Source organism: Hypanus sabinus, chromosome 11, assembly GCF_030144855.1.
Source record: "Hypanus sabinus isolate sHypSab1 chromosome 11, sHypSab1.hap1, whole genome shotgun sequence".
NCBI lineage: Eukaryota > Metazoa > Chordata > Chondrichthyes > Myliobatiformes > Dasyatidae > Hypanus > Hypanus sabinus.
This window is the reverse complement of record NC_082716.1, coordinates 20,104,624-20,130,927: the sequence shown is the minus strand read 5'-3', so window position 1 is coordinate 20,130,927 and position 26,304 is coordinate 20,104,624. Positions and strand designations below refer to the sequence as shown.

The following is a 26,304-nucleotide window of genomic DNA, read 5'->3' as shown; positions in this document are numbered from 1 at the left end:
GTGCCTCAATGACACAGAGAGCTATGTTGGCTGAAGTCAGGGCTTTATGCTTTGGCTCTTGGTAGGGTCACCCATGCCAAACAGGTCAAAGGCTAGAGGCCAGACTAAGAGTGGTCCATCGGTCCTCTAGGTTCGGGTAATCAACTCAGGCCTAACAACCCTGACTGGTCAAACAAAACTGTTACTGAAACAGCAATGAAGACTCCTGTACCTGAGTGAGACGGTATTCCTGAGCCTTCACCCAGGCCTTGCATGGCTGATGGCAGTGAAAACCACAGGGAAGTCACTGACGCGATGAGGGGAAGCCCTGAACACTGCCAGAGATGGAAGACCTCCAACGCCCATGGCGTAACAGGCAGAAGGTATTAATGCTTTGGGAGCAGTTCAGACAAAGTTTAGCAGAGTAACAGCTGGAACAAACAGGTTCTTTTGTGAGGAGAGATTCAACAAAAAGGGCTTGTGTGCAAATATCTTTAGAAGATTGAAAGGGAATTCAATTGAAGCTTATGGAACCCTGAGGATTCTGGACATGATGAATGTTGAAAGGCTGTTTTCTTTTGTGGGAAAATTAGAACTGGTGGTCCTTGTTCGAAAATAAGGATTATCTATTTAAGACAGAGGTGCGTTGAACTTTTCTTCTCAGGAGTCTTTGGACCTCTCTTCCTCAGAGAGCAGGGAGAGAGTGTCATGGAATATTTTTGATGTAGGGGTAGATAGATTCTTGACGGGCAAGAGGCTGAAAAGTTATCAGGGTTGACAGGAAGAGTCAAAAATGACCCTGAAGTTATGAAGGGAATGAGTGTGTGTATGAGTGAGTGAGTGAGTGAGTGAGTGAGTGAGTGAGTGAGTGAGTGAGTGAGTGTGTGTGTGTGTGTGTGTGTGTGTGTGTGTGTGTGTGTGTGTGTGTGTGTGTGTGTGTGTGTACACGCATGAGAGAGATGGGGAAAAAGAACAGATTTCCTCCCAAGTACATTGGTCAATTGAGTGAGTTTTGTAACAGTCCATTAACTTCACAGTGACTGTTATCAACAACAGATTTTTACTCAACGTTTACATGATTATTAGAAATAAATTTCCTAGCTGCTACAGATGACCTCAAACTCTGGTGCAGTGATCCAGGTTTCTCAATTACTCATCCAGTAACAATGCTCCCATGCAGACTTTAGGTAACTACAAGTCACCCTAATATGAACGATGTGTTGGAGTGTGAGCCAGTGTATAGTGTTGTCATGTGGCTTCAAGGCCCATTTACAGAGCAGCAGTATCAACATATCTGTGCCTTTTCACTTCGGAAGTAAGTCGAGGTTTCAGTGAATGTTCACAATGAGCAACAGGACTGTGAGACAAATTCAGAAGTATGGTGAACCAGACTTACAGATTCTGTCTATTGAGAAGCTAGCCTCTGAATGGGCTGGCACAGTTGTACTAAAGGAGGCAGATGTAGCACTTCACACAAAATGCTGGTGGAACACAGCAGGCCAGGCAGCACCTATAGGGAGAAGCGCTGTCGACGTTTCGGGCCGAGATGAAGCACTTGCCTGGCAGAAGCCTCCATGTATTTGAATTGGACATATTCCTTGTATTAATGGGTGGGCCTTATTTTCAAATGGTGACCACTAGTTCTGGAGGCTCCCACAACAAGAAACATTCTCTCCATACCCACCAGAGACCCTTCAAGATCCTGTACGTTCAGTTAGATCCCTTCTCAAATTCCAAATGCTCATAATGGCAGGAATGGCAGTCTGATAAAGGTAACACTGAAATCTGCACCTTAATAATACCCTAACTTTGTCAAAAAGGTAAAAGTTTTACTATGAATTTTCATATCTTGGAAAAAGTTTTATAAAGTGCTGTAAAAGTAAGAAAATCTCCCAAAATGTCACATCTCTCAAAATAATCTCTCAAAAAAATCTCACAAAATAATCATCAGTCTAAAGTTTGACACAGATTGAAGTTCTAATGCAGACACGGTTCTTCCAAAGGTGACAAGCAGGAACTGTGTTAGCGCTAAAAAACGGTCAATTTGAAAAGAGACCAAAATAGGTCAGGCTCTCTGGTGTTGCCTTGAAGCAGACGAATCTTACAAACTGTGTCAAGATAGGAGCCAGCTTATAGATTTGCTATTGTATTTACATTTGTTCATAAGAACACAATAAAGTAGGAGTAGGAAGAGGACAACACACACAAAATGCTGGAGGAACTCAGCATGTCGGGCAGTATCTGTGGAAAAGAGTCAAAGTTTTGGGCTGAGACTTTTTATCAGGAGGGATTTACTCAAAGCATTTACTCTTTTCCATAGATGCTGCCTGGCCTGCTGAGATCCTCTAGCATTTTGTGTGTGTTGCTTTGATTTCCAGCATCTGCAGGTTTTCTCTTGTTTGCGATAGGAACAGGAGTTCCTACTCTGAGCTCTTCAGTTTCATCATGGTTAATTTGCCCAGGGCCTGGTCTCTGCTGTGGGAGTTCTCTACAGTCCTCAATTCCCCAATCTTTCAAACATTTATTGACTCCTCTTCACATACCCCCAATGATCTAGTCTCAGACCATCCGGGGTAAAGAATTTCAGCAATTCACCGTCTCTGGGAGAAGAACATGAAGGTGTACCTGGAGCCAAATATGGAGTGAATCATTAAAGGACCTTTTGAGTCTGGAACTATTTGCATTTAATCTTTGCACAGGCTCTGCTTTTTTCTAACCTTAGTTACAATGCAATACCTGAATATATTCCTGAAGTGGCTGAGGGGTCCAGAGAAAGCTTCAGGCTGGGAAAATATGTACAGATAGGCTTCCATCTCATCTGCAGTCATCCTGTACTCTTTTGTCCTAATGCCAGTGCTCTGACTTGTGAATAAATACTTCAGCACCTATAACATAAAATAGTGGTTAAATGTAGAGTCATAGAACACTACAGCGTCGAAAAAGGCCCTTTGGCCCATCTAACCCATGTCAAATTATTATTCTGCCTAGTCCTATCAACCAGCACCCAGTCCATATTCGTCCATTCCCCTTTGATCCATGTCCAAATTTTTCTTAAATGTTGAAATTGAACCCACATCCATCACTTCTGCTGGCAGCTCGTTCCACACTCTCACCACCCTCTGAGAGATGAAATTATCCCTCTTGTTCCCCTTAAGCATTTCACCTTTCACCTTTAACCCATGACCTCTTGTTCTGGTCTCACCCAACCTCAGTGGAAAAACGTCTGTTTACATTTAAATTATAACATTGTATACCTCTATCAAATCTTCCCTTGTTCTCTTACACACCAGGGAATTAAGTCCTAACCTAGTTAACCTTTTCCTATAAGTCCTCAAGTCCCAGCACCATCCTTGTACATTTTCTCTGTGCTCTTTCAATTTTATTGATATCTTTCCTGTAGGTAGGTGAGCAGAAATGCACAGAATACTCCAAATTAGGCCACACCAACATCTTATACAATTTTAACCTAACGTTCCATAACAACTGTATTGTTATATGTGTGTTCATTCAGTATGCTGAAAGCACTGTCCAGTCCCTAGTTCATTAATCAGATTTCAGATTAGTTTATCATCATACATACCAGGGCGCAATGAAATTCCTTCCTTGCCTGAAGTTCACAAAATAAACATGGTCACAGTAAATACAACAAGCAGAGAAAAACTACAAAGATTGCTGTGCTAACTCAAGTAGGGTGGAAGAAATTGCCAAAATAACAATAACGTTATTATAGGACATTAATAGGAAGCTTTAGAGAGGGATGCAGAGGAGATTTACCAGGATGTAGCCTGGATTAGAAAACATGTCTTATGAGAATAGGTTGTGTGAGCTAGCACTTTTCTCTTTGGAGAGAAGAAAGATGAGAGGTGACTTGATAGAGGAGTTCAAGGCAATGAGGTATAGAAAGAGTGGACAGCCAGAGACATTTTTCCCAAGGAGGAAATGACTAATACAAGGGGTCATGATTTTAAGGTGCCTGGAGGAAATTATAGAGGGGGGGGGGGAGATGTCAGAGGTAAGATTTTTTAACAAGGAGAATGGTAGGTGTGTGAAATGTGCCACCTGGGGTGATGGTAAAGGCAGATACATTAATAACATTTGAGAGATTCTTAGATTAGCACATGATTGAAAGAAAAACAATGGAACACTATTTGGGAGAGAACAGTTGGATTAATCTTGGAGTAGGTTAAAGGGTCAGCATAACATCATTAACCAAAGTTTCTGATTTTCAATCATATGCTAATCTAAGAATGTCTTAAATGTTCCCAACCACCACCCCGGCTGTGGGAAAGTTATTGCAAGGTATTCTAAGGGGCTGGGTATACAAGACCTGAAGGGTCCTGGCCCAAAATGTTGACTGTTTATTCATTTCCATAGATGCTGTCTGACGCACTGAGTTTGTCCAGGATTTTGAGTGTGTTGCACCTGTGGAGATTTTTTGTGTTTGACAGGGACTGTTTAGGTTAGTCAACATGGTTGTGTGCATGATAAGTTGTGTCTAACCGATCTTAGAGAGTTTTTTGAGGAAGTTACCAGGAAAGTTGCTGAAGACAAGGCAGTGGATGTTGTCTACAAGGATTTTAGCCAGGCCTTTGACAAGGTCCCTCATGATGAGCTTGGTCAAGAAGGTTCAATTCTTGGCATTCAGGATGAGGTAGTAAATTGGATTAGACATTGGCTTTGCGGAAGACGACAGAGAGTGGTTGTAGATGGTTGCTTCGCTGTCTGCAGGCCTGTGGCTAGTGGTGTACCACAGGGATCAGTTCTGGGTCCATTGTTGTTTGTCATCTGTATCAATGATCTGGATGATAGTGTGGTAAACTGGATCAGCATCTATGCAGACAACACCAAGATTGGAGGTGTAGTGGACAGTGATGAAGACTATTAAAACTTATCTAATGGGGTGAAAACATCAGAGGAATGTAATGCAGACACGTGTAAGGTGCTGCCCTTTGGGAGGACCGATCAGGGTAGTTCTTACATGGTTAATGGTAGGACACTGCGGAGTATGGTAGAACAAAGGGATCTGGAAATACAGGTGCATAATTCATTGAAAGGGGTGTCACAGGTAGAATGAGTCGTAAAGAAAACTTTTGGCACACTGGCCCACGTAAATGTATTGAGTACAGGAGTTGGGATGTTACGTTGAAATTGTTTAAAATGTTGATGAGGCCTGATTGGAGTATCGTGTGCAGTTTTGGTCACCTGACTACAGGAAAGATGTAAATAAGTTTGAAAGGGTACAGAGAAAATTTACAAGGATGTTGTCAGGACTCGAGGACCTAAGTTATGGGGAAAGGTTGAGTAGGTTAGGACTTTACTCCCTAGAACATAGAAGACTGAGGGTAGATTTGATAGAGGTGTATAAAATTACGGGGGTGGGGGGGTATAGATAGGGTAAATGCAAACAGGCCTTTTCCAGTGAGGTTGGGTGAACTAGAGGTCATGGGTTAAGGGTGAAAGGTGAAATCAAGAAATGAGAAAGTCCAGACACACACACACACACACTCAAAATGCTGGAGGAACTCAGCAGGTCAGGCAGCATCTCTGGAAATGAGTGAATCATCGATACTTCAGGCAGAGACTCTTCTTCAGGACTGAAGAAGGTGAAATGTTTGAGGGGAACACGAGGAAGAATTTCACTTAGAGTGTGGTGAATGTGGGGAACAGGCTGCTCGAGGAAGTGGTGGATACTGGTTCAACATCAACAGTTAAGAGAAATTTGGATAGGTGCATTGATGGGAGGGGTATGGACGGTATTGGTTTGGGTGCAGATCGATGGGACTAGGCTGATTAATGGTTCAGTACAGATTAAAAAGGCTGAAGAACCCGTTTCTGTGCTCCGATGTCCTATGACTCTAGAGGTAGGATAGAGTATGGAAACAAGGTGACGTGCAATGCCTAACAGCGACACAATGGCCAGAGCTGCTGCCTAACAGTGCCAGGGATGCAGGTTCAATCCTGACCTCCACTACTGTCTGTGTGGAGTTTGCTCGTTTTACCTGTGACTGCGTGAATGTCCTCCCAACTCCCAAAGCCATCTGGCAGGGGGTTGATGAAAATGTGAGAAGACTGAAAAATGGGAATAGAATGGTGAAAGGTCTCACCCTGAAACGTCGACTGTACTTTTTCCCCATGGACGCTGCCTAGCCTGCTGAGTGTGTGTGTGTGTTGCATAGTATGGCGAAAAGGATGTCAGCATAGACACAGATGAGCCGAATGGACTGTTTCAGTGCCTCATCTCTCCCTGACCCATAAACACACTCTGTAGTAGGATTATTTGTTTTCGTTTCACAATAGTATAGCAGTTAGTGTGAATCGTTAAATAAAATGGAAGTTTTAGAGAGTGTGCAGAGGACATTTACCAGAAAGCTGCCTGGGCTAGAGAGTATGCCTTATGAGGATATATTGAGCGAGCTTGGGGTTTTCCTCTTTGGAGCAAAGGAGGATGAGAGATGACTTGACAGAGGAGTTCTAGATGATAAATTGCATAGATTGAATGGATAGTCAGAGGTTTTTCCCAGGATTGAAATGTCTGATTCAATGGGTCATAATTTTAAGTTGATTGTAGCAAAGTATGGGGGCAGGAGGAATGTTCATTTTACACGGAGAGTGGTGGATGCTTGGCATGTCCTGCCAGAAGTGGTTATAGAAGCAGATACATTAAGTGAATTTAATAAACTCTTGGCTAGGCACATGGATGACAGAACAATGGATGCTGTGTAGGAGAGAAGAGTTAGATTGATCTTAGAGTAGGTTGAAAGGTCCTCTCAGCATTGTTGGGCCAAAGGGCTGTATTGTGCTATGTTCTGAGCTCTAAAAGGAAAAGCTTTTCTGTTCAGAAAGTTTCAACCTGAAACATAGTTTCTCTCCCTCAGTTGCCCCAGGTTTGCAGACTTGCAATTTAAATGCCAGATTTCCAGGGCCCATGGTGCTTTATTTCCTTCTTTCCAGTGCCTGCGCTTCCTTCTGTATTTTATCCTCTCAGTCTCTAGGTAGGGATGCCTGGATCTTTGGGGATTGAAGGGTTGTGACTGGGTGAGAGAAGATCACCCACCAACTAAAGCTGTTGCTGGTGCTTCCTGTGTCTGACGAGTTAACCCCAGGAGGCTGTTAGCAACATGCAGAGATGCCAAATGGACTGAGGCATTGCTTCGTCATCACTTGCTTAAAATTCAGCTACTCATGAGGCCGCTGTACAGGGTTCATACACCAGCAGGTAGTTTTCATCAGATGGCCAAGTCCTGCTGAGAGTTGATTATTTCTCTTTTGCACTATTAATTTTTAAAATTTTTGTAGCTTATAGTGATTTTTACGCCTTTGCATGGCACAGCTGTCACAAAACAACAAATTTCTCGACACATGTCAGTGATAATGAACCTGATTCTCATCCTCTATCCAGGCCACTGCCAGAGAGTCTCGGAGCTCAACCTTGTCCAGACAGCTGTCTCCTCTAAGGCACTTCCCCACCCACCTCCCTCTGACTTCAGCTACCCCATCACCTTAACCTGTCCAGTGCACCTCATCAGCTGCAAGATACTGGCATTCTATCCAAACCTTCCTTTTCACTGCCTGCCCAAGTCCCCATCATCTGCCCTGTGCTCCCCAGCAAATGGCTGAATTCTGATCATGCATCTGAGCCTCACCCCACCCCCCAGCTATTCAGCCCAACCGCTACCCTTCACCCATACAAATCCGCGCTTCTGTTATTTCCTTATATTTGCCACCTGGGATGGTGGTGGGGGGGTGTTATCTACCTCACACACAAAAATTCAATATGGAATATGACTCAGGTTAAAACTCATATCCTACAAATGTGTGTAAATGTGTGTGTGTGTGTGTGTGTGTGTGTGTGTGTGTGTGTGTGAGTGAGTGAGTGAGCGTGAGTGAGAGTGTGTGTGTGAGAGTGAGTGTGTGTGTGAGTGTGAGTGTGTGAAGGCGTGAGTGTGTGTGTGAGAGTGTGAGTGTGTTTGTGAGACCGTGTGTGTGTGTGTCTGTGTGTTTCTGTGTGTGTGAATGTGTGAGTGAGAGAGTGAGTGTGAGTGTGTGTGTGAGAGTGTGAATGTGTGTGTGAGTGTGTGTGTTTGAGAGTCTGCTTATGTGTGTGTCTGCGTGTGTGTGAGTGTGTGTGTGAGAGTGAGTGAGTGAGCGTGAGTGAGAGTGTGAGCGTGAGTGAGAGTGTGTGTGTGTGTGAGAGTGAGTGTGTGTGTGAGAGTGTGAGTGTGTTTGTGAGACCGTGTGTGTGTGTGTCTGTTTCTGTGTGTGTGAATGTGTGAGTGAGAGAGTGAGTGTGAGTGTGTGTGTGAGAGTGTGAATGTGTGTGTGAGTGTGTGTGTTTGAGAGTCTGCTTATGTGTGTGTCTGCGTGTGTGTGTGAGTGTGTGTGTGAGAGTGTGTGTGTGTGTGAGTGAGTGTGTGTGAGAATGTGTGTGAGTGTGTGAGAATGTGTGTGAGAGTGTGAATGTGTGTGTGTAAATGTGTGTGAGTGTGTGTATGTGAGTCTGCGTACGTGTGTGTCTGTGTGTGAGACTGAGTGTGTGTGAGTGAGTGAGAGTGAGTGCGTGTGAGTGAGTGTGCGTGTGTGTCTGTGTGAGTGTGTGTGTGAGTGTGTGTGTGTGTGTGTGAGAGTGTGTGTGTGAGTGTGAATGTGTGTGCTTGTGTGTGTGAGTGTGTGTGAGTGAATGTGTGCGTGAGTGTGTGTGTGTGCTTGTGTGAGTGTGAGTGTGTGTGTGTTTGTGTGAGTGTGTGTGTTTGAGAGTCTGTGTGTGAGAGAAAGTGTGTGTGTGTGTGAGTGAGTGAGTGTGTGTGTGTGAGAAAGTGTGAGAGTGTGCATGTGAGAGTGAGTGTGTGTGTGCGAGTGAGTGTGAGTGTGAGTGTGTGTGTCTGTGTATGTGAGTGTGTGTGTTTGTGAGTCTGCGTACGTGTGTGTCTGCGTGTGTGTGTGTGAGAGTGTGTGTGTGAGAGAGTGTGTGTGTGAGTGAATGTGTGTGAGTGTGTGTGTTTGTGAGTCTGCATACGTGTGTGTGTCTGCATGTGTGAGTGTGTGTGTCTGTGTGTGAGAGTGTGTGTGTGTGAGTGTGTGTGAGAGTGAGTGTGTGTTTGTGTGAGTGTGTGTTTGTGAGTCTGTGTGAGAGAGTATGTGCGAGTGAGTGAGTGAGTGTGTGTGTGTGAGAGTGTGCATGTGAGAGTGAGTGTGTGTGAGAGTGAGTGTGCGTGAGAGTGATTGTGTGTGTGAGAGTGAGTGTGTGTTTGTGAGTGAGTGAGTGTGTGCGTGAGTGTGCATGTGAGAGTGAGTGTGCGTGAGAGTGAGTGTGTGAGTGTGCATGTGAGAGTGTGTGTGTGTGTGTGTGTGTGTGTGTGTGTGTGTGTGTGTGTGTGTGTGTGTGTGTGGTCACACAATAGCTCCTGTAGACATTGAACATCAAAGTGCAACTGCCCTGTAAGGCAAAAGAGAACACAGAACACTACAGCACAGTGCAGGCCCTTCAGCCCACAATGTTGCCCTACTCTAAGGTCAATCTAACCCTTCCCTCCTACATAGCCCTCCAGTTCTTTATCATCCATGTGGCCTATCAAAGAGTTCAAGTTTAATTGCTATTCAACCATACACATGTATACAGCTAAATGAAACAGTGCTGTCAAGGTGGAAAATACAGTACACACAGCACGTGTAGTTATGATAGTGCCTACAGTCACAAGAACAATATTAGCACAAGTTCCTGAATGGCATGGTGACTGTGCATGGGACGTTATCCTAGAGCAATGTTTCTGCAAGAACAAGCACACACCCCAGGCGAAGACAATCCAGCTTGACTTTCATTTCCACTCTGGAAAAAAGTATCTGGCTATCCACTATATCACTCGACGCACTGTTCCCATAACCTATGGACTCATATTCAAGATACTTCATCTCATGTTCTCAATATTTCTTGCTTATTATTATTAGTAGGAGTATTTCTTTCTGTATTTGCACATTTTGCCGCCTCTTACACACTGTCTCTTAGTGCAGTCTTTCATTGATTTTATTATAGTTAATGGATTTATTGAGTATGCCCACAAGAAAGTCAATCTCAGGGTTGTATATGGTGACCTATATGTACTTCGACAATAAAATGTACTTTGAATGTTGGAGTTTATCTAAGCATTTCAATGAAGTACATGTAATACATGCATGAACCAAAATCCAACAGATTCAAAATAACGTAAAGATATGCTCCAGAGTCGGGCCTCATAGTTTGTATTGCAAACAATAGCACCAATTTACTCAGTGAGTTCATTACTTGTGCTAATATTATTTTGTGACTGTATGTGATGGATTGTAATTATATACTGTGTGGGACTACATGTACTGTGTTTTGCATCTAGGCCCCAAAGGAACGATGTTTCATTTAGCTGCATGCATGTGTATGGTTGAATGACAATGAACTTGGACTTGAAGAGCAAATCAAGATTAACAAGGGGTGACTTAACCCCAAATTTAAATGTGGGAGACAAACTCCCAACTATAATCTATTAGCAGAAAGTAAAGCGATGTTATAATTGCCCAGATAAACCTTTTCTATATCATCAACAAGGATACAAAACTCATACAATTTATTACTAGCCTAAAATAACTAAGTTCTTGGATTTAGAAAATAAAATTAATGAAATCATTAGTTTTGTTTACATGTTATAAATTTTAATGACCCTTCCAATCAATTCTCCTGTGTCTGAATCACAGCTCACCTTGAAGTCACTTATGGTTAGAGCAAATTCGGGAAGCCACGGCACTTGGCAAAAGAAAAAATAACTTGATTTCATCAGCTGGGAAGGATGTCGCACCAGATAATCTGAAAAACAATGTATCAATAGAATGCAATCAAATTTGGGGAGTTTCTTTAGGATGCCTTAACAATGAATATTTTAATGTTTATTAATATTTAATTATTAATATTTTAATAATTAAATATTTTATTTAATACACTCAGTATTATTAGGTACACCTGTACTCTTGCTTGTTAATGCAAATATCTAATCAGCCAATCATGTGGCAGCAACTCGATGCATAAAAGCAAGCAGACACGGCCAAGAGGTTCAGTTGTTCAGGCCAAACATCAGAATGGGGAAGAAATGTGATCTAAGTGACTTTGACAGTGGAATGATTGTTAGTGCCTGACAGGGTGGTTTGAGCATCTTTAACTGCTGATCTCCTGGGATTTTCACGCACAGTGTCCAGATTTTACAGGGCAATGATGTGAAAATTAAAAAGCACCCAGTGAACTGCAGCTCTGTGGGCAAAAATGCCTCGTTAATGACAGAGGTCGGAGGAGAATGGCCAGACTGGTTCAAGCTTCCAGGAAGGTGACAGAAACTCAAATAACCATGCAGTGGTGAGCAGAGAAGCATCCTTCAGTGCACAGCATGTTGAACCTTGAAGTGGATGGGCTACAGCAACAGAAGATAACACTGGGTGCTACTCCTGTATCTAATAAAATGGCCACTGAGTGAATAGCAACAGTGGTGACTGAAATAGATGAACTGCAGGCGGTGGTTGAAAATATCTATCTGGAGCAAATGTTTTGCTGATTAAAAAAAAATTCTATCAATACAACCTCTACTAAGAAAGGAGGAGGTAGCAATTTTAATACAGACCTGGAAGTTACATTGTGTTAATGTAATGACCCTTGTTTCTGACCCCAAAGAAAATTGCTCCCATGGATCCAGCTATCTAGCTTCTTACCTGTCAGTTATTTAGTGAAATCTATTACAGCAGGTTCAGAATTTTCTATCAACTTGAGCCAGTGCATAAATCCCGAAGTTGTGTTCAACTTCCTGTTACATTGAACGAAAACAACTTCACGATGATGATAAGAGCTAATCAGTGATTTAGTAATTATCTTTACTTAGTAAAAATCCAGTGATTAATTGTTCATTGTGTGATCGTCTGTGAGAGAAGGCTTCGATACTAATAAATTACTGGGCACTTTTGAAAGCTTCTGAACATCACGTGACACAGCAGTATCAGTTCGTTATTGTCACACGTACTGAGACACAATGAAAGCTTGCATTGCATACAGATCAGATCATTACACAGCGCACAGCTAGAGTAACATAAAACGGCATCAACAAAGAGTAAACACTACCAAAAAAATGCATGTAAGATCATAATGAGGTAGATTGTGAGGCCAGAAGTCCATTTTATTACACAAGAGGTTCGTGCAAAAATCACATAGCAGGGGGATTAAAGCTGTCCTTGAGCCTGGTGGTATGCACTTTCCGGCTTTGCATTGGGAGTCTGTAAATATTCCTAACTTGTGTAAAAAAAATCCTCCTGGAGTGTTACACAGAATATTTGAATCTGGAGCCTCGTTTAAGCCAGACTAGGTATAGGTCCTAGTGACCTTTATGAACGAATATTATGCATCAATTTGACCTCAGGCAGCCTGTCATTATAAGATTTGAAGTCCAACAGCAACTTCCATTTCATGGCACCTCTGATGTACAAAGTCCTCCAAGATGTTTTGCAAAAGCACCTTCAGACAAAACCTGATACCAAATCACATTTGGAGAATCCCTTTCAAATTTGGCTACCATCTGCAGTTAGTTAACATTGCAAACCTGATCTTGTCCACCAGACACTTCGGCACTTTGCAGACTAGGCAAGGCTGTGTCATTACAGTAATCCTCCACTCAATTGTGCTCATTGGAACGTTGTACCTCACCATCAATAAACTTCTGGCTGAAACTGAGCTAAAGTACGCTCATGCACTTATTGGATAGTCAGGACCAAAGGTTTAACTCAACAACAAATTAAATTTAAACACAGACAATAAAAGAAAAAATAAAGAAAGTGAAAGAAGGGAAGATCAAAAGTGAGTGGAGAGAAAAGATAAAAAGCAATTAAAAATGCAATTAATCTCTGTGTATAAATAAGTTATGGTGTAAATGCAGAAGTGTATCTTCAAGCTTTCAATCATTCCCTTTCTAGGCTTCCATAAACCAGAAATATTAGAATCATTCTGTCACAGAAAATGGCCCTTTGACCTACCCAACTGCACTGACTAATTACAACCAATTACACTAATCATAATTTCCCCCCGTCAGCTCCCCCAAGATTCCAGCACTCACCTACACGCTTGCTCTTCTTCTACCTAAAGTTCCAATGCATGAGACTCTGGCCTGGACTTACAATACACCAGCTTGGCACTCAATGCAATTTGTATATGAAGCTTACAACCTGAATGCATGTAAAGTGTTTCTTCATATTATAGAACATAGAAATCTACAACACATTACAGGCCCTTCGGCCCACAATGTTGTACTGACCATGTAACCTACTCCAGAAACTGCCTAGAGTTACCCTAGCACATAGCCGTCTATTTTTCTAAGCTCCATGTACCTTTCTAAGAGGCTCTTAAAAGACCCTATTATATCCACTTCCACCACCGCCGCCAGCATTGCATTCCATGCACCCACCACTCCCTCTGTGAAAAACTTACCCCTGACAGCCCCTTGGTACTTATTTTCAAGCACCTTAAAACTGTACCCCCTCAAGTTAGCCATTTCAGCCCTGGGAAAAAGCCTCTGGCTATCCACGATCAATGCCCTCATCATCTTATACACTCTGTCAGGTCACCTCTCATCTTCCGTCACTCCAAGGAAAAAAGGCCGAGTTCACTCAACCTATTCTCATAAGGCATGCTCCCCAATCCAGGCACCATCCTTGTAAATCTCCTCTGCACTCTCCCTGTAGTATCTACATCCTTCCTGTAGTGAGGTGACCACAACTCCAAGTGGGGTCTGACTAAGGTCTTATATAATTGTAACTTTACCTCCTACCTCTTGAACTCAGTGCCACAGTTGATGAATGCCAACACACCATACTCCTTCTTAACAACACTGCCAACCTCCTAAGGACACAGACCCTGAGATCTCTCCACACTACCAAGAGTCTTACCATTAATATTATATTATATTCTGTCTTCAGAGTATTTTCTTCTAGAGTTTGCTTAAACATAGTCATGACGTGTCCACATTAAATTTCAAGTGGTCTGAAAGTAGGAATAAGAAAATGCCATGCAGCCAGTCTGTGCTACATGGCATATGAGTTTGTGCTTCAGACTAGATCCGACCTTTCCTTCAACTCCCTGCCTCCTTCCTTTGCACCACACATCAAACTCTCTATGCCAGGAGGTCCCAATCTAGGGTCTCCGGACCACTTGGTTAATGGGAGGGGTCCATGGCATAAAAAGGTTGGGAACCTCTGATCTATACCAACGTCTGCTCAGTGCTGCATTTAGAATAGTACTAATTTCATGCGACCAATTCTTGAGCTTCCTTCATGATTTAAAACTCATCTTTCATATGTGGCTGTCAGTTAGTGAACTAATTATTCTTTCTGAAGGACCTTTAATGGATGCTATATAGCAGAAGTTTAAGGAGAGATCCCTGGAGAGTCCACTGATTAAAGGTATTCCATACAGAAAAATCAACAATGTCAATTATAATTTCCCTTTGTCATTGGACGAAGCAACAATCAAACTTAATAAGGTTTGACTTGGAAGTAGAAGTAATGAATTCATAGTTAATTTCTTACCTAATCTAATAATAAAAAACTATTTCAGAAATTAATCTCCTCCATGCATTGATTAATGAAATGGTGTTACATTTTTATCTGTGTTGTTTTAACACAACAGTTAATCTACTTAAAATAAACAGGCATTTTAACACAGTGTTGCAGGAAATCACTGTGGGCTGGCAAGAGGAAATCAAAGCCCCAACATTTTTTGCTTTGCATTCCTTTCATTACAGGGTAGGAAATATACACCTCCTGAGAATTTTCATTAAAAAAAACATTTAATATGATATGCAGTTTAGTTCTGTACCTACGGGAGTTGGTAATCACAAATCTCAGATTTAAGATAATTGACAAAAGAACTGCAGGGGAAATGAGGAGAAAGTTCTAAATGTAAAAAGGTTGATTTAAGAGGGGGGAGGAATTAAATTGTTTTTATTAAAAGGAGCATTTAATTGGATGTGTCACACGGCACAAAGTGGAGCAAAGTAAATATGCTTCTCTGTAAGGCTGGCTTGATTTGATCTTCCTTGCCATGAATGCCTTATTATGACTCTTAGATTGATAGATTCATCTGGTTAATTTCAGAAATAAGTAGGTAAAAGGAACACTGTTTGACCTTAACAAAAATATCTTCCAACTTCCTCTGGGTATATGTATATATTGGAAGTGTGTTGCCATGATATAATCATATTTGACCTTGAGTATTAAAAATAGATGTGAAATAATCTGTTTTTGACACCAGGACTAATTTTCAATGGATAGGAAGGTCAACCCATATTTAGCAGAAAGAGAGCAAGACTTTATTCTATTTCTGTGACAAACTGCAACTTGCCTGATATAGGAGCCCGGAGTATAATGTCCACACACTTCCTTTACAAGTGAGCCATGGAGGATATACTAATGCAACTATTTCTCGTTGCCAACTAAAGTAGCAGCTTTTAACGTGGCAAACCTAAATTAACTGTCGGGTTAATGATGCCTCCTCCCTGCTCCCCACCATGCGTGAAGGTTAGGGTTTAACTGGTCAATGTTCTTTAGGTAACCAACACTTACGGACAGGTATCTACATGAATGATAGAAAAATGGAGGGCTATGTAGGAAGGAAAGGTTAGATTGATCTTCATCATTATGTGCCATGTCATATGATGTAGACAGTCATGGTCCCACGACCATGATTATTCTTGGCAAATCTTTCTACGGAAGTGACTTGCCATTGCTTTCTTCTGGGCAGTGCCTTTACAAGACAGGTGACCCCAGCCATGATCAATACTCTTCAGAGATTGTCTGTCTGGCATCAGTGGTCGCATAAACAGGACTTGTGATATATAACTGCTCATACGACCATCCACCACCTGTTCCTGTGGCTCCACATTACCCCGATCGGGGGGCTAAGCAGGTGCTACACCCGGCCCAAGGTTGACCTGCAGGCTAGTGGAGGGAATGAACGCCTTACACCTCCTTTGGTAGAGATGCATCTCCACCCTGCCACCTGAGACTGATGTCGCAATAAGTTATAAGGTCGGCATAATGTTGGTAATTATTGGGTGCCAGGTGTATAGCTGCAAGTTCTAAATAACTACATTGATTTTCCATATGCATCAACTCTATTTTAGGTGCAGATCAACTGCTATTTTTTCTAAATGTGCATTTTGCTCCTTTGAATCTATTCTATGGTGCAGGGTCAAAGAGCGGAGAAACAGATTCTGCAGCTCAACTCACCAAAAGCCCTCGAAACCCCTTCCATCCAGGTACGTACATGTTGCTGATTTGCTCACCACGATCATTACTTCTGACAGCTCATTCCAAATACGCACCACGCTTTGCGTAAAGAAGTGGCTCCTGATGTCTCTTTTAAACCTTTGGCTTTGATTCTTAAACCTTGTTTTCAGCACCTCTTTCTGGGGGAAAAGACTATCTGTTTTTACCTTGTCTATGCCCCTCATGATCTTCTATACCTCAACCTTTTACATTCCAGGGAATAAAGTCCTAGTCTACAAAGCCTCTCCTTGAAAGTCAAGGCCCCAAGTTCAGGCACCATTCTAGTATATCCTTTCTGCACTCTTTCTATTTTAAAAACACTCTTTCTTATAACAGGGCGACCAAAACTGCACACAACACTCCACTCCACTTGTGGCCTCATAAATGACAGATATAACTGCATCATAGCTTCCAAAATGCCACACACAGCGCTCTGGCTGATGAAGGCCAGTGTGCCAAATGCCTTGTTTGGCACACTAGCTACCTTGACTACCTGTGACGCCACTTTCAACAAACTATGCACATGTTCCATCTGTTCTGTAATACTCCCCAGGAACCTACTATGCACTCTACAAGTCCTATCTCGTTTTCATCTTCCAAAGTGCAAAACCTTACATTTATATTTGACAATCCTCAGCCCACATGCCAACCTGATCAAGATTCTCCCCCTGCAATTTATCATAATGTTCTACACTATCTACAACATTATCTATTTTAGTATCATCTGCAAACTTAATAACCATTCAATAATGTACTTCCACATTTGGATTATTTACATACATAACAAACAACAAAGGTCTAAGCATTGACCCCTGTGTTCTACTGAAGGTTTAACTTTGAAGCAGAGATCCAGATTTGTTAAATAAAATTTCAGATCAGTGCTGTGATAGAACACAGAACACGGAAAAGTGCAGCACAGGAACAGGCCCTTTCATGTATTATGTCTGTGTCCTTGAAGAATCCTTGAAAGTGAATCCACAGGTTGTGGGAACAGTTTAGTGTTGGGGTGAGTGAAGATATCCCCTCTGGGTTCAGGAGCCCGATGGCTGAGGGGTAATAACTGTTCCTGAACATGGTGGTGTGAGTCCTGAAGCTCCTGTACCTTCGTCCTGATGGCAGCAGTGAAAAGAGAGCATGACCTGGGTGGTGGAGTTCTTGATGATCGATGCTGCTTTCCTGCAACAACGCACCTTGTAGATGTGCTCAACAGTGGGGAGGACTTTACCCGTGATGGACTGGGCCGCATCCCCTGCTTTTTGTAGGTATTCCCATTTAAGGCCTTTGGTGTTTCCAGACCAGGCTGTGACGCAACCAGTCAGTGTACTCTCCACCGCACATCTATAGAAATACCTCCTCCAGTTGTTGGCATTTTCTCCCTGGGAAAAAGACTTGACTCTTCACTCTATTTAAGCTCATTATTTTATAATCTTCTATCAGGAATAAAGGTATAAGGAATGTAGAATTCTATTCTGAATTATATTTCACATCACTTATTGCAGTAGTTTTTGCATTAGGTATAATTTAGTTACTCAGATTTAGCTATGAAATGTCATACAGGATACACGAATGAACCAAATGAATTTAAGGAAACAACCTTAAAAATAGAAATTAATTACCACCAATCAAATAAAAGCACCACAAGGAGGATGAGAAAGAGAGATGATTCATTTTCAGAAATCCTGATTCCTAGGGCTGAAATGGTGATAACTAGAAAAAAGGCATCTCCTCTATTAAAAAATAATCTCCAGGATGGCAGGGCTTTATGACAAGCAAATGGAACACAAGTTGAGCTGATCACCCAAATGGAAAACAGGACACGCTTTCAAAGCTCTGATGGAAGATATGTCAATGCTTCTTCCCCCATTCCCAATGAAGAACCCTCCAGCGGACGATGATTAGACCATAAGACTTTGGAACAGAATTGAGCCATTTTTGCCCATTGCGTCTGCTCTGACATTCCACCGTGGCTGATTTAATATCCCTCTCAACACCATCCTCCTGCCTTCTTCCCATGACCTTTGACACCCTTACTAATCAAGAACCTATCAACCTCTGCTGTAAATATACCCAATGGCTTGGCCTCCACAGCCATCTTTGATAATGGATTCCACAGAGTCATCATCTTCTGGTGAAAAAAATTCCTTTTCATCTGTTCTCTTTAGATTTCCTGCCTAATCAAATTACTGAATAAACAGATTAAATGAATGTTTAATATGTTGAAGGAGTTCAGAGGATGAGGTGGTATTTCATTGAAACCTACCAAAAGGCCTGTATAGAGTGGATCTAGACAGGATATTTCCACTAGCAAGAGATTCTGAGGGCACACCCACAGAATAAACAGACGTCACTTTAAAACTGAGATGAGGTGAGGAGTTTCTTCAGCTAGGAGACATCTTATACCATTGGGGATAACTTCAAAAGTCGATGCCGCAAAAAGACTGCATCCATCATTAAAGACCCCCACTAGCCTGGACACATCCTCTTCTCATTAATACCATCAAAGAGGAAGCACAGGAGCCTGAAGACACACACTCAACATTTTAGGAACAGCTTTTTCCCCTCTGCCATCAGATTTCTAAACATAAAATGAACCCATGAACACTACCTCACTGCACTACTTATTTATTTTTTTAATAGTTTTTATTACAATATATGGTATATTTTATATATATTTATACATTATAAATAGATTGTACTACTACTGCAAAAGTACAAATTCACAAGTGTTAGTGTTAATAAACCTGATTCTGATACCTTTTATATCAAAAAATTGCTTAGCCTCATGCTCTTTTCAAAGACTATAGTACATACAGGAATAATAAGGCCATTCAGCCCATCAAGCCTGCTCCATCATTCTGTCACGTCTGAGATATTATCCCCTTAATCCCAATCTCTTGCCTTCTCCATGCATTCTTTGACTCCCTTACTAATCACAGACCTGTTAACCTCCATTTCAAATATACCCAATGACTTGGCCTCCACAGTTGCCCATGGCAATAAATTCCACAGACTCACCACCCTCTGGCTGAAGAAATTCCTCCTCATCTCTATTCTAAATGGACGTTCCTCTATTCTGAGGCTGTGCCCTTTAGTCCTAGATTCCCCCACTATAGCAAACATACTCTCCACGTCCTCTCTAGTCAGTGAGATTCCCCTTCATTCTTCTAAAATCCAGTGGTGCAGAGCCATCAAACACTCCTCATACATTAATCCATTCATTTCCAAGATCATTCTCCTGAATCTTCTCTGGACCCTCTCCAATGCCAGCATATCCTTTCTTAGATAAGGGGCCCAAAACTGCTCACCATATTCCGTATCTATAGGGAGAAGCACTGTTGACGTTTCGGGCCGAGGTCCTTCCTCAGGGTCTCGGCCCGAAACGTCGACAGTGCTTCTCCCTATAGATGCTGCCTGGCCTGCTGTGTTCCACCAGCATTTTGTGTGTGTTGTTGTTTGAATTTCCAGCATCTGCAGATTTCTTTGTGTTTGCACCATATTCCGAGTGTGATTTGACCAATACCTTTCAATCATTTCAAAAATCCAGTGGAGGGACATAGCAACCACCTCCCACAGAGGTCAGCCATAGAGAAAGGATATTAACCCCTTTGCACTGTTAAGCTTGGCTTTAACTGGATAAATCCATTAACCCTTCAAGGGCGTCAGTCCATCGACCATTTATCATTAGGTTTGAAATGGAACTCACCACAAAGAACTGCAGGGTGTGGGCAGTTCAGAATAACAACCTTGTTCAGCATCTCTGGGTAATAGATGGCAAAACACCAGGCAAGCAGTCCACCCCAGCCGTGGCCAACCAGGACACACTTCTTGTAGCCTGCACAAAAGGTTAAAAAGCAACGGCTTAGTCTGTGCATGAGAGAAAAGGAGTGTAAGAAATGTTGACTAAAACCAGAAGCGTGACAGTGCTTAATTATCGGCTCTGTAATATTGCATCCTTTCTACAGATGTTCCCGAGATCGGGTTACATTTGGCTGCAGGCTTTGTTCTTACTAATTCTGTCGGTCTCTGCAGTTGTTGTTGTGGAAGTGTCTCCATGTCCACATCCTGAAAGCCAAGTAAAACCAGATTATGAGTTGCTACAATCAGCTGGTTCCCACGGCCGATATGTTGACTGGCTTCTCAAAGGCTTGAGAATCTGAACCTTATTTTTCTGGGATTCTGTGGGATGAACACATTTAGAAATATATATCCTCAGATCATTGGGTTTCAGCAGGGAGAAGCCACAAACATCCATTAATAATTGTACACATTTCACTGCCCAGATTTTTGGGTTAGTGGTGAACAAGCACCTAACAGCCACTCATCAGCTAAACACTTAAGCACAGTGAATTCTATGGGACCTTGAACACGAAATTGAGGGGTAACTTTTATATAAGGAGAACTTATTCACTCGGAGGGTGGTGCAAGTGTGGAATGAGCTGCCAACAGAAGAGGTGGATGGGGGTTCAGTTGCCAAGTACATAGACGGGAGGGCTATGGAAGGCCATGGATCAGGTGTGGGCTGATGGGGCCAGGCAGAATAACCGAGAGGCCGAAGGTCCTGCTGTAGTGATCTATAATTCAATAACCAATCTTTAAAGAGCTATTTCATCCTGATATTTTCTGCAGGATTTATGGGACAGTGCGAACAGCCCAGGAATCTTTGGTACTAGTCTCACTCACTGTAAGAAATATCTTCTCTACAGCCACTCCATCTGGGTCTTTCAACATTTCATAGGTTTCAATGAGATTCCCCCCTTCATCCTTCTAAATTCCAGCGAGTACTGACCCAGGGTCATCAAATAGTCCTCATACATTAACCTTTTCATTCCCAATCATTCTCCTCCAAACCCTCTCCACTGTCAGCACAATTTTCTTAGATAAGGGGCCTAAAACTGCTCACAATATTCCAAGTTAGGCATCATTAGTACCTTATAAAGCCTCAGCATTACATTTGTGCTTTTAAGTTCTAGTCCTCTTGAAATGAGTGCTAACATTGCATTTGTTTTCCTCAACCCTGACTCAACGTACAAGTTAGGGTATCTTGCACAAGGACTCCTGTTCTTTTGCACCGTAGATTTTTGTATTTTTGCCCGTTTAGAAAATAGTCTATGCTTTTGTTCCTTCTACCAAAGTGCATGGTCATACACTTCCCAACACTGAATTCCATCTGCCACTTATTTGCCCATTTTCCTAATCTCTCTGTCCTTTTGTAACCTCTCTGCTTTCTCAACACTTCCTGCCCTTCTACCTGTCCACTCGGGATCAATAAAGTACTTATTATTATGGTCCACTAACTTGGCAACAAAGCTATCATTTCTGTCATTCAAATCATTGACATATAACATACAAAGAAGTGGTTAACACTAACCCCTGCGAAACACTACTGGTCGCCAGCATCCCACCAGAAAAGGCTCCCTTTATTCCCACTCTTTGCCTCCTGCCATTCACCCAATCCTCTATCCATATGAGTATCCTTCCTGAAATATCATGGGCTCTAATCTTGCTAAGCAGCCTCATGTGCAGCACCTTGTCAAAGTCATTCTTAAAATCCAAGTGCGCAACACCACCAATTCTCCTTGATTATCCAGTGATAATGTTGCTTATTATTTCCTCAAAGAATTCCAACAGATTTGGCAGGCAAGATTTTCGCTTAGGGAAACAATGCTGACTTTTGCCTATTTGATCACCTGCTTCCAGGTACCCTGAGACCTCATCCTTAACAGTCATCTCTAACATCTTCCCAACCACTGAGGTCAAACTAACTGGCCTATCACTTCCTTTCTTCTGCCTTCTTGGAGTGACATTTACAATTTTCCAGTCCTCCGGAACCATGTCAGCATCTAGTGATCCTTGGAAGATCATTACCAATGCCTCCACAATCTCCCCAGCCATCAGAAAACAAATAATATCACAGATGAAAATCCTGATGAAGGGTCTTACTGATGCACCATCAATAACTCACTCTGAGACGTAAAGGCGAGATATCGGCTTTTATTGACTGGAAGAAGGAACAAGCAGTGAGTGACCACCATACTACATCCTGGAGACTGGGAGGCCGGGCTCAGGCCTTGATCAGCTTTATACAGGGCTCTGTGGGAGGAGCCACAGGAGCAGTCAGCAGGGGCGTGTCCAGACAGGTATATGTAGTTCACCACATTTACCCTGAAATATTGTCTGTTTAATGCTCTCCATGGATGCTGCCTGATCAGCAGAGTTCCTCCTGAATTTTGTGTGTTATATCACAGATGGACAACTGATAGATTGAGAAATAAAGCCACCTGAAGTTGTATAATTTAACACTGAAACCAGAAAGCTGCAAAGCGCCCAGACAGAAGATGAAGTGCTTTTCCTCACCCATGCTGGTACCTTATTGCCACAGGGTACCTGAGTCAGAGGAGGACAGCGATGGAAGTGTCAGGCAACAGGAAGCTTAGGATCTATGTTTGGCTTCTTTGATGTATTTTGTGTGTGTGTGTGTGTGTGTGTGTGTTATATCTGATACACACTGAGAAAAAGGTTACCTGACTATTGATTTAACACTGAGATCTAAAAGCTGCAATGTGCCCAGACTTTTCAAAAGCAGCAGTAATCTTGCCCCACACCAATAAATGTGATTAAGAAGTTCAAAATGTTCAAACTGAATTAAATTGCAGTTTTATAAATGTATCATTGAACATTTAGTCTGCATATTGTAGATTCAAAATTACATGCAAGAATATGTATATAAGGGCCTTTCTCAAATTTAGTTTTATTAACAACTGCTTAATGGGGATTTTGGTGCCAATGGTAATTGTGCCAACCAACAGATACATTGTATTTTCTTCAGGAATTTAATTATGTTAAAGCAGAGAATACTGCAACAATTAAAGCAATTATTACCTCACTGAAGGATTAGGAAATTAACATACGAGGCACAGAAAGTAATGTGCATGAACCTTGTATTCTTTGGAATAGTCACCCAAGGAAAATACCGAAGTTGTGAATTTTTCCACCTGATTGAAATTTTAAAATTGAAATATAATATTATATTAAAATAATATGCTGGACAGTTTCCCGATTATTGATTAGTAGAGTCATACAGCACTGAAATAGTGATCCATGACAACTAAGATGCCCCATCCAAGCTCAATCCATTGTCAGAGTTTGACCTATATTCCCCTAAATCTTTCTAGTCCATGGATCTGTTTTTCAAAAACTTGTTTACAAACTCTTCTTCTGGCAGCTTATTCCATGTACATAGCACCCTTTATGTAAAAAAAAGTTACTCCTCAAGTTCTAATTAATTCTTTACCCTCTCACCTTAAACCTATGCCGTCTAGTTGTTGATTCATCAACCCTGGGAAAAAGTCTGAATGTGTTCATCCACTCTATACCTTTGATGATTTTATATACTGCATTTCCATCAGATCACCTCTTGGTCTTCTTCACTCTGAGGAACAAAGCACTCACCTGTCCAATCTCTTCCTGGAAGTCCTGACAACATCCTTGTAAATCTTTTCTATGCGCTTTGCAGTCCTATAGCACCTTTTCTACGGTTGGGCGACCAAAACTGAACACAATACTCCTCACCGTTGTCTTGTAAAACTACCCCATGAACTTCCAACGTTTATAGTCAATGCCCTAACTTATGAAGGCCAGTATAACAAAAGTCTTCTTCACCACACTATCTACCTGTGACACCAGGTAGTGTTTAGATTGAACACTTCAGCAAAACTTTTCCTTAATCAGTTCTCCCAGTCTGCAAAGGACATTTTTTGACTTCCATGGTCTATATCAGGCATATTCCCCATATGATGCTGATGGAAGCAGTGTTATAACATGTTGTAATTGTGGGAACGCAGTTTCCTCATTACTGCCATTGAACTAGAATTGCATAGAACTACTTGATTGGGGTTAATTAAATTAATGAACGTTAAAAAATTAATCCCTTTTAGAGAATACAGAACAATATAATTCTAATTGCTTGGAAGAAGCTCTTTGCCTGAAGCATGATTAGAAGTTTGCTCTTTATTTTAACATAATTGTGAACATTTATCTACTTAAAGAAGAAAATGAAACTTTGCCTGCCCCCAGTTAATTCTAACTGTGAAACAATTTGAAGGTTCATAGATCCGCAGTTCTTCAGACTTCAATACACTTTAAAAAATCATCATTACGAATCAATGCCAAACTGTAAAGTGGTAACCATTGGCACTGTGTCTGTATTTTGCTGAAAGAGAGACAGAAAGAACGAGAAGAGGGGGGAGAAGGGAAAAGGGGGAGAGGGGAAGAGAGAGAGATAGATAGAGAGAAAGAGAAAAGAAAGAAGAGAATAGAATTTAGCAGAAAGAAGGAAATGAGGGGAGAAAATGCTCAACCTTCTGGTGATTCAGCACAGGATTGTACGCCCCAGGGAAAGCAGATCAGACAGCCTGTTGAAGAACTCACCCAGGGAATCCACAATCTCCTTAATGTCGGTGATTAAACAATCCAGTTGGTAATTTTCACGACCGATGGGTGCATCGGATTCCCCGTATCCCCGTAAGTCAACTGCGATGACTCGGAATTCGCACTTAAACTCTTGAAGCTGATAGCGCCAGGAGAACCTGCATTGAAGAGTAACGTTGTTAGAGGGTTACTTGAATTGAGGCATGCTGATACATTTTCAGACCTTTAATCCACCTAGAATTTTAAACAAATGACAATTTTCTTTTCCTGTACAAACCCTAGACTTTCTCATGTACCCAGGAGGAAACAGCTGTATTTTTAAATAAGTAATCTGTATTTTGGAGGTCCACTAATGCAGCCTGGTGTTCAGAAGTAGCTGAATTCTAACCCCCTGACAGGTCCAGAGATTCTGTTCCACCTCGTTATGCGTCCAGTATTTGCTTTGCCATTTCCTTCTCTTATGGCATCTGAACAATTTGAAACCTGTAGGGGTAAACTCACGAGGACATTGTGGTGAACTACATATACCTGTCTGGACACACCCCTCTGCTGACTGGTCCTGTGGTTCCTCCCACAGACCCAGGTATAAAGGCGATTGGAGACACAGTCCCGGCCTCAGTCTCCAGGATGCAGCGTGGTGGTCATTTGCTGCTTATTCTTTCTTCCAGCCAATAAGAGCCTATATCTCACCTCACGTCTCTGAGAGTTATTGATGGTGCATCAGACATGAACACAAGGTATTCTGCAGATGCTGGAAACCCAGAGCAGCACCCACATTCAAGTCCTGATGAAGGGTCTCGGCCCAAATCATTGACTCTTTATTCCCCTCCGTACATGCTGTGTAATCTGCTAAGTTTCTTCAGCATTTTGTGTTCATGAGGAATCCTTTAGAATGATACAATCATCAAGGTGATTGTGGTATGTGAACAGTCATTTAATTTAAAAACTTACTGATTGATTGGTTTCCTGTCGTATCCAATGACGACAGTCCAGTTGTTCTGTTGTGCAACCCTAGAAACTTAGTGCGGGAGAGTTTTTAAATTGGCAAGCCATTGCACTGGGCTGTTCTGCTCTCTCTACCTCGGAAATCTGGGCCCAGTGGTATGACTAGTCGTTACAACTGTGGTCTTCCTTGGTTGCAGTGAATAGCCATCACTTCTGTGCTTTGTCTTGCCCTTCACCTCCACGAAATGTTGCAGAGCCATCTTCCTGGCCATTGGATCTCACTGTTGATCTCACCTGCACAGTACACCAGGGATGATTTTGCGTGCTAGAACAGGTATCCCCCTATCTCACTGAGGTATGAGGTCCGCCAGCTACCTTCACTTGGCGTAGCCCGCCTTTCAAAGTGATATTACCATTTTGTTGGATGTAAAATCACTCAAAACTAACTTCAGTTTCCAATTTACTGAATTATTCAGTAATTAAAATTACTCCCTCCTCCCTGCCGCTTCAAATCAATTGAAACACTGGGTATGGCTGCTGTTTAACTTTAGATCCACTCTCATTAGTAACAGTGATGATCGATCCCACAGTTCCAAGAAATGACTTTAACATCTGAGGTCCATCTATTGCAAACTTTTCCCT

General features: G+C 42.0%; 1 protein-coding gene across 2 annotated transcripts in view; it reads right to left on the bottom strand.

Moving 5' to 3' along the window:
- ephx4 (epoxide hydrolase 4) overlaps positions 1-26,304 on the bottom strand; it is a 60,563-nt gene that overhangs the window by 9,637 nt on the left and 24,622 nt on the right. For both annotated transcript variants that reach the window (XM_059983884.1, XM_059983885.1), the window contains exons 3-6: positions 24,718-24,875; positions 19,994-20,122; positions 10,701-10,804; positions 2,716-2,864 (exon numbers count right to left, since the gene is read on the bottom strand). In XM_059983884.1, the coding sequence (XP_059839867.1) occupies positions 2,716-2,864; positions 10,701-10,804; positions 19,994-20,122; positions 24,718-24,875 (540 nt within the window). The remainder of the gene's footprint in view (positions 1-2,715; positions 2,865-10,700; positions 10,805-19,993; positions 20,123-24,717; positions 24,876-26,304) is intronic.